Source organism: Haliotis asinina, chromosome 12 (assembly GCF_037392515.1).
Source record: "Haliotis asinina isolate JCU_RB_2024 chromosome 12, JCU_Hal_asi_v2, whole genome shotgun sequence".
NCBI lineage: Eukaryota > Metazoa > Mollusca > Gastropoda > Lepetellida > Haliotidae > Haliotis > Haliotis asinina.
The window spans coordinates 44,436,955-44,449,356 of record NC_090291.1 but is presented as its reverse complement, the minus strand read 5'-3'; the positions used below and the strand labels follow the sequence as shown (position 1 = coordinate 44,449,356).

The window sequence follows — 12,402 nt, the reverse complement described above, 5'->3', positions numbered from 1 at the left end:
ACTGCGAACAAAACCCAGCAGAGGACTGTTCACAGTTTTAGTCGTTGTTTAGCACTCACAATGTCACTGTCGCCAAGAGTCTATTGTGTATCCCGTATTTAGCCATAGCCTACTGAATTTAATGGATTGAAATAATGATGAATCGGGTCATACGAATATTGTTGTTATGATTTATGTTTTTATTGAACATGATGAAATATGTCAGCTCGGGGAGCAATGCCAACCTGGGGAACATATGTGCCTGTATTTTTCTTGGTCAACTCTATAAACAGAAACTTGACACTTTCGATTTCAAAGCCATTTGCGTGACCATATAAACAGCACGGTTATGTTTCATGCGTTTGTTGAATCTGTTTTCAAATTATTGATCTGAAAAAGATTGTACAACCAATAATGAAGCGTTAGATGATGGAATGAATATAAAAATAATGTTTTAGCGGTTTCCCTTGTCGACGGAGTTATCTTTCTTGCATGACTCTCTATACAGCGTCCTTGACATTGATTACAAGCTGATGCAACTGCAAACATGTGAAATTTTCGCCGCAACGCGATTTATTTAACTTACGATTTAAGTGTACGATCTCCAGTTCGTGGCCCAGATTGTGTTTTTGATTCAAAGTTTCTGTGTTTGGTAATATTTCAAGCAAACAAACATGGCAGATGAAGAGTTGGTAAGTAAATGTTCTTGGCTCGATGTCTGATCTTGAACAATATGGCGGCGTCCATATTGAACATTTTCGGGCACGTGTAGTGAACAGATGAAAGTGGATTATGTTATATTCTCAACAGAATTCTGTTACGATTTTCCTCTTCATTTATCCTGAGACGCGTATATGTTGTAAACGAAATATATTCGAGAAATTATGGGCGTGAAGAAAAGGTTTCGCAATCTGCGTAAATATGTTAGTCCCCTACTTCGAGACAGATCGACATGATTTGGCTGTTTCAACTGTGTAGATTGGTATTTTAATATCTTCCGATATCTCAAAAGCATCGTTTAACAACGTGAAATTAGCTCCTGTTGATGATTACCTTCCTGGGTTTACTGCGTAAAAGTTTTGCATTGCTGAGTTTCAAATTAACAAACGTGGTAAGAGTTCCTCCCGTTCCCGTACCTCAAATACTATTTATTCATTGATATATCCTAGAATTGTTAACAAACCTAACACAATTACTACGGGACTCACAAAACATAAGTAAAAGACCCTGTAATATATAGGGTTGAACTATGTGTTACATCTGTTTGTCTGCATAAGAAAGAATATGGAAGGATTTATTTCCACAAATACATCTCCAATCGTACTTAACAAGTCATAGATACAAACATATTGATATGGGTATTAATTGTCTGTTGCAAAATATTTGGCTAGAATGCAGTTTACCGGGCACAGCTCACTTTACAATCCTTAGGGTTGGGCACCCTTGACGATCCTTAGGGTTAGGGTGGGAGTGCTAATTAATCTGAAAAAGTGTGCCCGCAGTACTCCCAAATTTTGTTTTGTGCTTGTAATCATCACCAGTGTACCAATTGCCTAAAAAGAGTCTAAAATGACCCAAATCAACAAAATATTTCAAGTATTTTGTTTGATGTTTTCCCTGAAGGATATATGAGCAGTATTCTTATAAAGATAAACGTGTTGCAAGTCCATGAATCGTTGCTCACAGCTGCTGTGGCTTATGCATTAAATATGATGGTAACAGGCAGTACGAATTAATCTGCTGGTAGTTACACTTTGTATGCTGGTCACATATGAAACCAAACCTTCCTCTAAACCTTTTAGACTGTTAAACATGGATTACAAAAATGTCAACATATTTACACAGTAACTTTTGATACTTTTCGACTTCCTTTTGCATTGTTTGTTTTTCACATTCTTGCCTCTAAGGAAAACGACTGCAGGATGATGTGTCTAAAACAGTATGTGATGTCATCACATATTCACAGGGATGAGAAATTTCCGCAGATCCACGGAAATCTGCGTTTTTTTACATCCCCAGGGTCATTTTTCTGAAACGTCTAAATATATATACAGTGTTAATATTGATTTTAGAAGCCATATTTAGTGTGTAAAATGCCAAAATCCCAGGAGCTTCCGGGGGGCTTCGCCCCCCTGGGCCCCCAACCAGGCTCCGCCCTGGACCTGCCTGGGGGGCGGTGGCCCCCAGACCCCCGACTAGTTTTCAGCTGTAAATGAAAATTTCCATTCTCATCCCTGTATTCAGTCAGAGATCAGAAATGTGATAACCCAAAAATATGTCTTCATTGTTGTCCATAAATGTCTGAAAATAAGGGGATGTTAAGATTAACATTTACAGGATCCTATACGTTTATAAGGAACTTTCTTGATTAAAGTTTGACTCGGGATCCTTTACGTATTTACTATGAATGAAATAACCAACCATAAGTCTTATTAAAATCAGGTAACATAGCTGCAAATGACTTAACATTTGAACATAAATCAACCATAATGTTACTTTTTCAGCCTCTCTTTGATCCTAATTTGAAAAAGAAGAAGAAAAAGAAGAAGACTCCATTTGATCTAGATGCGGCCATGGGGGAGAACGAGAGTGGGGCAGCTGATGGAGCACCCTCTGCTCCAGCTGAAGAGGCTGCAGAAGAGCCAGCAGAGAAGCCAGAAGAAGGTATGTGAAGTGTAAATGGGTTCAGATGCATTTGAACCTTTTGGAGAAATATGGCTGGTTTGAAATAATGGGCTGTGTGTTTAAAAAAATTGAAATTCTTGATTGATTCATACTATTCTTGTGTTAACTTAGATATTTTCAGTCCTCTTACCATCCCCCTTCCCAGCACATGAGCATGGATGCTTCAAAATTCTCAGTAGGGCAACATTCTGAGCACCATATGGACTTCTGCGTCTAATAAGAACTCTAAACTGTTCCAAATGGAGTGTGATAAAGGCTGCTCTATAATGTGGATATCTGAGATTTTCTCCCAGCTCTTATAAATGGCATGTAAAAGAAGTAAGCATTGTGCATAGTTGGCATGGAAGCTGAAATATTTTCAGAATGTGTGTATACCTGACGTATGCATTCATAAGACGGTCAAAACATGTTTTAATCATTAGACAACGTTTGTTAAAACTTCACATGATTTACTAGTTTTTTTTCAGTTAAAACATGTTTACCATGAGGAGCTACATCAGAGATAGTAATGAGATGGTATCATGCGTCCTTATTCAGATTCAGGATTAACTTGATTGTATCTGTATCATGAGGTGTTTTCAAATTGTAGAGGTATTTGGAGGATTAAAAAAGAAGAAAAAGAAGAAGAAGCCATTTGACTTGGATGATGTTGGAGATGCTTTACCGGTGAGATAAATAATTAGAATAACTTTGTATAAAATAGTGTTTCCTCATTCCTTGATTCCTTACATGATTGTCCATTCCAGACTCATTAATTGCAGAACACATTTTGTTGTTGCATACATTTTTCATTCTGTTAGCCCAAACATGTTTCTTAGCATGATTGTCAGTCAAGTTTGATCATTGGATCTATTATTACCAGAGCTCATTAGACTGAAAAAAAAAGACAAAACCACTTCCCCAGTGTTAGCCACTGGTAGAAGACAGACTTAGCCTTCAGCCTGATTGTAATAAAGATGTTGTAAAGACATATATCTTGTCCTTACTAAACCCAGCTTCATGTTTTGATTAGTAGCAGTTGCTATTTGTCAGGAGTGAACTCTTTTCATTGCAATTGATAGGGAGTAGAGATTATGAGTGTGTTCCTACATCATCGCAATCATAGATCTGCAACTTAGAGTAATCTTCATAATCTTCAGTGCTTCAGTAATAAGTCAATGTCAGGGATCACTCTGGAGCAAATCCCCAAATACCTGCTCAATATAGGATCCCTGCTGTTTCGATATGTTTTCAATGAAATTACTCTGGAAGTTTATGAACAAATATCATGTCTCATCGAGTTTTCCTATTCCTAGTATAGTGAAAAATGGTTTGTTTGCCTATGTAATCACTTGTACCGCAGAAAACGCAAACCTGTGTATACTTACAGGGTCATATTAGCTCATTAGCATTATAAGATGTAATTACATTTATAAGGAATTTTCTTGACTAGAATTGGACATTTTGAATATTATTGTATGTCCTTCAGGATCCTTTACATATGCTCGTTTTCCTGTATCTGCTATGTACACTTGTTTGTACAGGGCATTTCCATGATATCTGGATCCTGTGAGTGTACCGAGCATCAGATTGAGCAGGCAGACACTGAATGTGATAAATTGCGTACGGATATCAATAGTACTTCCTGCTTTTATGACCTCATTATCAAAGTTATTTGATTGTGATACTGAATCAATATCTTTGACATTAGATCATAAACCTTGTCCAGTGTCTGCACAGTCTCTTTTCTGTTTTGTTCCCAAGTGTTTGCCAGTTGACTATGTTTAACCATTTTGTCGATTTCATTATGTGAGTAAGAAAAATAGTAATCAAGCTTCTTATTTGCTTGTGCAGGTGAGATCATGCTAATATGGAGAAAATATATTTTCCATGATCAATATATTCTCTTAGTGCCAGTCTCATCTGAGGATTTTTTGACAAAAAAGTATATTGTAAAATGTGTCCATCTGAACATTTCAAGGCAGGCATATTGGCACTGAGTCATGATACAAACACTTCATTAGTCTGTCATGTGATTTGAGGGCTGAGTACAATAGTCTCTACATATCAAGGTGTTATAATGAAGGAGTGGAATCGTGATCCCCAGTCTGTAGCATTATATCAAGGGTTGCTTAATGTTGCATCACATTGTGATTTCATCAGATTTCCTTGTGTTTATAGCTGCTAGTAAGCAGCACAGTTCGTCAGTTTTACTATATATACAGCCTGGAACACAGATAAAGTCAAAATTGATAGAATTGGATGAACAAGATAGGAAGTTAATTGAGGAATCTTCCAGGCGTTGTGTTGATATTTACAATGAAGGTGAAGAAGAAAACTTGCTACATGGTGTGTATTTGAATGTGTTCCAAATATTGTGGCAGAGGTTTGTTTTTTCTTCTATGAGAAGTGTGTTTGTAATATTCACGGTAGTCATACCATCTCGTCACCTGCCCAGATATTTTCAAGATTGGCTCAGCGTCATGGGAAAAGTTTACTTGTTTATTCTCTCTGATGTTTACTTTATGAAACTATAGGTAATATATATCATAGATATTTCTCTCAGTTGCCATCAGTTTCCCAGCGGTTCAAAAATCCCATTGCCCGAAGGCCGGGACAAGTCAGTTTTTATTTCAGGCACTCAAATAATGGTATCTTCGGACTACTAGGTAATTTCCACTTGGGATTTCAAACCGCAAATAAACTTGGATTTCATTTCATATCTGCTCATAATGTAGCTATTACATTTTGCAATAATAGTAATTTGGAGCTATTGTTCTTATTTATCGCTCCCCGATAAAAAGTCCAGTAAACATTAACATCAAACATTGTGTCATAAAATCAGGGCAAGTGGAAAATTAGTCAGGACGAGTTATTTTCTTGAAGTCACTTGCCCTGTAGCAAGTCGCTTTAATTTAAATTTGAACCCCTGTTTCATCATGTTCCTATTTTAGTATTCTCATGAGCATGATGAAATACATATGCAATAAATAAAGATTATTAACCTTGTATGTGTCCATATCCTTAATATCATATATTAGTAATAAACATTTTAATATGCAAGCTTTTGGCTCTAAATTCTAATATATATATGTATAGACAGGACACACGTGTGTGTGCGTGCGTGCGCGTGCATATAGTGAAAATTGGTATAGATAGCTTGAAACTCTTTTTTCACCGGTAATTTCATGTATGAGTATTCATTTACTTTATTTTTTGTTGTATAATGCTTCATTCTCATCATTGTGATTGTGTCAAATTGGACAAAAGCAAAAACTCCTATCAAACTGCAAGATAAAATAAATTTAATGATCTTACTTAAAATATCACAGCCTTTTAGATCTTAGAATTGATACCAGGTGTACAGAACCTGTAACCATGGTTACACTTTCAATAAGCTGAATGGCACTTTTTCTCGTTCAGGACGGTGGGGAGGGAAGTGAGGCTCCTGTGCAGAATGAGGGAGATGAGGGCGGGGCCGAGGATGAGGCAACAGATGAAACATTTTCCCTTGACTTCTCCATCAAGAAGAAGAAGAGGAGGAGGAAGAGGGTGGACTTTGGCGAGCAGGGCGTGGAAGAAGAGGTGGAGGATGGTAAGCTTCATGCAAGAATTGTACTTTGTTCACCATTTGTATTTGAATGAGTAAAGTATTAACTTGTTATGAGCAAATTCAAGGAAAGGCATTTTTGTCTTTTGTCGTAATCCATAATACAGTTACAGAAATGGCCTTAGGATCCCTATTTGGTGAAATGTACTATTATGTAAACTTCATTGTTCCATATCCTTGTTGGTTTTAGTTTTAGTTGAAATGTGTAGTGGACACTAAGAGCACGAATTGAGTTGATGAAATGTTTAGCAGTAACATTAAATGTTATAATATCAAACCCTCTGCTTGTATCATTCCATTTTGCATATCCTGCCTTAATGCATTACACCCCAAATTCAAAACACTCATTTCTTTTAAAAGTTCTTATTATTCCTAAAGGAATTATCAAGGGGACACAACTCTGTCGAAGATGTAATGATTCTGTTGTTTTGGTGATAAAAAATACATTTTGTGGTACTGTTGCAGAGGAAACAACTGATAAGGATGGAAAACAAGGGGATACCAAATCATGGATTGGTTCTGACAGGGATTACACATATGATGAGGTGAGATAGAAGGATTCTGTTTACTTCCTTGTTATCATCCTGTGAAAATATACTACAAAAATGATGAACAGTCCTTGATGAATTTTCATTTAGAAGTATTAAAGAACATTATTTTGATGAAGTGTATTTCATGCCTTTGAGATTCTGAGTTATTTGTTTACAGCTTCTGACACGGGTATTTGACATAATGCGGGAGAAAAACCCAGACATGGTTGCCGGGGAGAAGAAGAAATTTGTCATGAGACCTCCTCAGGTGCTGAGAGTTGGCACCAGGAAGAGCTCCTTCGCTAACTTTGCAGATATCTGCCGATTGTAAGTACATCTTTAAAAATCACTGCTGTGGGATTTAAAGTGATGTTGTATCGCTGTGTCTGAGAGGTAAACACCAGCAAATTATTATATCACTTATATCAGTATCTGTGGAACTGAGATGGGGCACCTTCCACACATCCTCAGTTTTCACTTTGAGAAACTGTAATGGAAAGATTACTTTGTGAAATGGGAATACAGGACTGCATTTTAGTCCAGTCTCGGGGACAGTGAGAGGGGTTAAAGCATTTGGTCAACACACTGAAGACCCCGATTCGATTCCCCACAAGGGTAAAATGTGTCAATCCCATTTCAAGTGTCCTCACAGTGATATTACTGGAATATTACTGAAAGCAGTGTTAAACTACTTTCACTAGTTCAGCCTCTTTACTGCCAATACCATATGGTCTGTTTACATCTGTGAAAAAAAACCCCAAGGTCAGTTCATTCGGTAAGTTTGATCCACATTTGTCGTTTCAGATTACATAGACAGCCGAAACACGTCCTGGCCTTCTTGTTAGCTGAGTTGGGTACAAGGTGAGTTGCTGGCAGTACACAGCATTGGTTCCTGGGTTCCACAGTGTTGTTGATTCTATAGTATGAACACTTCATTACACTTCCATCTGTCAAAATACTCTGATATCTGATTTTCAGTTTAGTATGTAAGGTTGTGTTAAAGCAGAGACATAACCGAGTGCTGCAGCCAGACTGCATTTTTGCAGGGTTCTTGCTAATTATTCTTACCATGGCGCTTTATTGATAAATGTATGCACCAAAATTGTTGCTAATTTATAATTAATAATATGTTTTTATATATCAAGAACATATTGGTTTTCAAAGTGTGACATTTTTCACTGAAAGTGATGTCAGACATTCAGAAATCAACATCAAAATATTGAAACTTCCAGGATTCAAACCAAGGCGTTCAAAGTTCTGCACATTGCTAGTCTGTCAACTAGCTAAACTGTAATGTGAATCACTGTAAGGTGCTTGTTTCACTGTAGGGAGCTCGACTTGATGTACTGAGTTAATCATCAAAACGTTTGGGTGGTCACTTATGGTTTTTAACCCCACATTTCCTAATGGTAAGGGCCACCTGCCCCCTTTCAAAGAACTCCTGTCTCCCTCACTAAAATCAGCAGTTATGAGTAAGGAACACTAGCACTCACTGATTAATGTTTAGGTAGGAATGTCAGAGGAAACCTTTTCCTGTTAGCCAAGGTGAAAAAGAATATATCCAATGCATAAATCATGTAATTTTCATTACAGCTGCTAACTGATCAGTAGCCACCTACAGTTTTTATTTGATATACCTGTATAATTTTAACCTAACTGGGATATTACTGTTCAAAACATTGACCATGATGTGTGTTATTGTTAGTTTTCTGAAAAAACTATTTTGTCAAAGTACAGTAGTTAATTCTAGCTGAAATGGGTTGGCACCTCTGTCCAAAACTCTCATGCAGCAATGCAGGTTTAGACTTGTACCTGTTTTACTTAACAGGCCAATCAGATTGTTAGATAATGGTTGGTATCGGTGAACCTAACTGTATACAAATTTAAATGTTATGTTTCCAAATATAAATATGCAACAGAGCATAATTATAGGGGCACGAGGTACAGATTAGTGTCATGTTCAGTGTGGGAAAAAGCCACTGGCCCGCTTGCCCATGGCTAGTAAGAATCCAGTCGGACTAGTAGATCTCCACTGTCGCTGGCCCTGTGAACCTACCAGTGAATTTTCATGGGGTCATTTTGTAGATACATCACTCACCAATTTGTTATAACCAACTTATTAGAAGTTATAACACACTTAAAAGATCATACAAGGTTACGACCTGATGAAAGTGTTCACCATATTAGCAGCTTAATCATGAAACCCTTGTCTGTATTCAAATTTTCGACTAGTGAATTATTCTGTGACATAGTAACTTTGAGACACACCAAGCCTGACTGGCTAGCTGAATTTTGACACAATGGTAAGGTTAACCCATTTTGTTGTATCATTGTTTTGTAACGATATTTTGATCTAATATACTCTCTCTGATTGTTTCAGTGGATCTGTTGACGGCAACAACCAACTGATCATTAGAGGGAAATATAATCAAAAGCAGATAGAAAATGTTCTTAGGCGATATATAAGTAAGTACAGCGTCATACTTCTAACCGTGGTGACTTATACACATCTGGAAACAGCTTTTATTTTTACCAGTTGTCATATGCACTTCAGATTTTGTCAGAGGAACAAATTGAGACATTTTATTTATTGTTGGCATATAAAGTGCATCTGACTGATACATAAATATGAAACTCTGTCATAAATATCAGCTGATTAACACCCTTTCGCTAGCAGTTTTTGTTAATGATACAACAGTACTAGCTTTTAGAGACCCTGATAATACTGCAATTTGAATTTTTTCAGTTTTTAGAGTACACGTATGTATTCATTATCAAGCTAAAGAAATCAAATATGCTTGTGTGAATTTTTCGGTGACTCATACTGAGACTGTAGAGCATGGAATCCTCAGTCCTGAACAGCTTAGAATATTGATTGGATGTGACATGGAGATCTTCACACAGAGTGATAAAAGGATCTGATTTGATGATGATGTATTTTTCTCAGACAACAGATCATGTGATATGGCTATGTTGAATGATACATAGAACTTCTCTGTCAAAGATTTATCACTCAATAATCATATGGGGTTATTTTTTGCAGAGGAGTATGTGACATGCCATACATGTCGGTCACCAGACACGCTGCTCCAAAAAGACACACGGTTGTTCTTCCTGCAGTGTGAAACGTGTGGATCCCGCTGCTCTGTAGCCAGCATCAAGTCTGGTTTCCAGGCTGTCACAGGCAAGAGAGCAGCCATCAGAGCCAAGACATCCTAAATCACCTGTCTTCTTTATGGGAGTACAGAGGTGTTGTATGTCAAGTCGTAATCAAGTCGACTGATTCTTGGATATATTCTCGATGACTGGATGGTGAATTTGATATTTGTGATCCAAATATGCTGGGCTAAGACTGTCCAGTAAGAACAGAACATGTTGGAAAAGCATGAAAACTGTGTCACTTTCCAGTAGTCAGTGTGACAAGTTCCGTTTTGACTTCATGGACTGTATTGGGATTGAAATGAGATTCATTGACTTTAGAAGACTGCTCTAAGGACATGCGCAAATTAAAGAAATATACCAGTTACTAATAGATAATAACTACAGTATGATCATGATGTTTGTCTGTATTGAAATGAACAGCCTGGTGAAGGAATTCCTTATTAATTGTCAGCAGAGACATTAAACTGTTTCTTAAACTACTTGTGACAGAACCATTACAAGAAGTTTTTCTGATTTTCTAAATCAGTATGTAATTGTATCATTTCGATGAATAGGTGTCAAAATTAGAATTTTTATCAGATAGGCTTAGGGATTTGATGGGCGGATATTAGTATTTTAGTGTAAACATCACTTTCACCTCAACTGTGGATATTCCTGAGTGTTGTAATATTTCATCTGTAATATCTCATCAATGATGTACATACATGATCAAATCAAGCCATGTGTACAGTGTACATGATATACCTGTACATTAAACAACTGTACATTCTCCAACCTGCACAGTGTATGGCATCCCCCTTGCTGGGAGGTACTATCTTAACACTGTCCATGCTTGATAAAATAAATAGTTAATGTTTTCCCAGTTTGTTCACTTTTCTCCAGTCACACTCTCATACATGTTTTTGTTTTCTTAAGGGGTGTTGTGGGTCTGCCTGTTGTCCAAGGTACCACTTTTTGTTGTGTCCCTTGGGCTTTGCAGAATCCTGTCATCATGGGTTCATTTTTTTCATTTTTCACGTGTTGTTTAACATAGTATAGTATTATTTGCTATGTGGCAGCAGTCTGTTAAAAAATGAGAATGGAGAACAATTTGAGCATGTTCCGTACATCATGGATATAATAATATGTCAAAAGAGTCAGCAAGAAAGACTATCTGATTCTGTTAGTCGCCTCCAACAACAAGCATTGGTTGCTGAAGACAAATTCTAACTGTATCTTGAGGTTGGGTTCAAATCCTGGTCTGCCATGTGATAATTTTCACATTTTCACCCCCATAAGTGTGTTAACTGGTTTCACCAAAGTGATTGACCAAAAGTTTAGTGACACCTGCACCCATTATATCTGTTCGGACTCCAGCAGAATTTGTTTGTTGCTCATGCTGCGAATTTGCACTTGTCTGACAGTGGTCTGTAAATAGTGGAGTTTCAGATAGCATGACATTTATTAGATAAGTCAGTCAGACTAACTGATTCCATGAGTCGGCTCAATACAAACATGGTTTACTGAAGACCGTTCTAATCTGAATCTTCACGGGTCTGTCCAGTATTATGTGGACAACCATTGTGTAGCAGGTTTATGAAATACTGTCTTTTACAGTTTAACTCACACAATATCTTAGATATCTTCCGTCTCACCTAATAGCTGGAGTGACACTCCGACCAAGAGGTGTACATCAGACTGTAACACCCTTGAGAGAAACATACAACTTATAATATAGTATTTTTGGCTTTGGCCAGTCACGTTTAGGAAGTGTGAAGACAAAGGTAATGATGTCATGGGTTCAACTCGGGCGTCCGCAGCCTCAGTCCCTCTCTTAAACATAAATCAGACATAGGGATTTGACAAACAACAGGGGTCCTATGTTCGAGGAGTTAGTCATAGCTCAATAGTTCCTGATATGCTTGGGTACCTCGTAGCCTTGGCTACGTCGAATGGCTTTGTGGGTCGGAAATTCCAGTTGATCCACCAACACGCATCAAAATGGCGTCTGAGATAAATTTAAATGCGATGCCTGACATGAAAAACTGTTGATTGCAGTGATCAACAACATAAGCATCGATCCACTTCTTTGGGATACGGTGACATGTGACAACAAAGGTAGCGAGCATGAAAACCCCAATCCGTTAGTCACCTCTTAGGCCAAGCATGGGTTGTAGGATGCCAGGTCCTGTCCAAGACAAAGACAACTGATGTTTATCATGAAGTCGGTTACCAAGGATATGTGTGAGTTTTTGGTCGAGGGAGCTAGCAAAAGGTCGAATGCAGTAAATGACAATCATTTATTCCTTCAGAGGAACAGTTTAGAGGTTTATACAGATGTTTAGAAGCTTGAGGGTAGCGGACTGTTTCGCATTATACAACGATGTCTATCTCCTATCATGGGACAGGGGTGGCCGATAGGTTAAAGCATTCGCTTGTCAAATCATTTGGACTTACATAATCCTCGGTTTATCTCTC

At 37.6% G+C, this 12,402-nt stretch overlaps 1 protein-coding gene across 1 annotated transcript; it reads left to right on the top strand.

Annotated features, from left to right (window-relative positions):
• Positions 1-457: 457 nt before the first annotated feature.
• Positions 458-10,802, top strand: LOC137257666 (eukaryotic translation initiation factor 2 subunit 2-like). Its single transcript, XM_067795026.1, has 9 exons — positions 458-671; positions 2,484-2,643; positions 3,254-3,330; positions 6,067-6,238; positions 6,719-6,798; positions 6,962-7,110; positions 7,588-7,644; positions 9,164-9,249; positions 9,827-10,802. Exons 1-9 carry the CDS (start codon positions 654-656, stop codon positions 10,000-10,002), a joined length of 975 nt encoding a protein of 324 aa, XP_067651127.1. The 5' UTR covers positions 458-653; the 3' UTR covers positions 10,003-10,802.
• Positions 10,803-12,402: the final 1,600 nt, after the last annotated feature.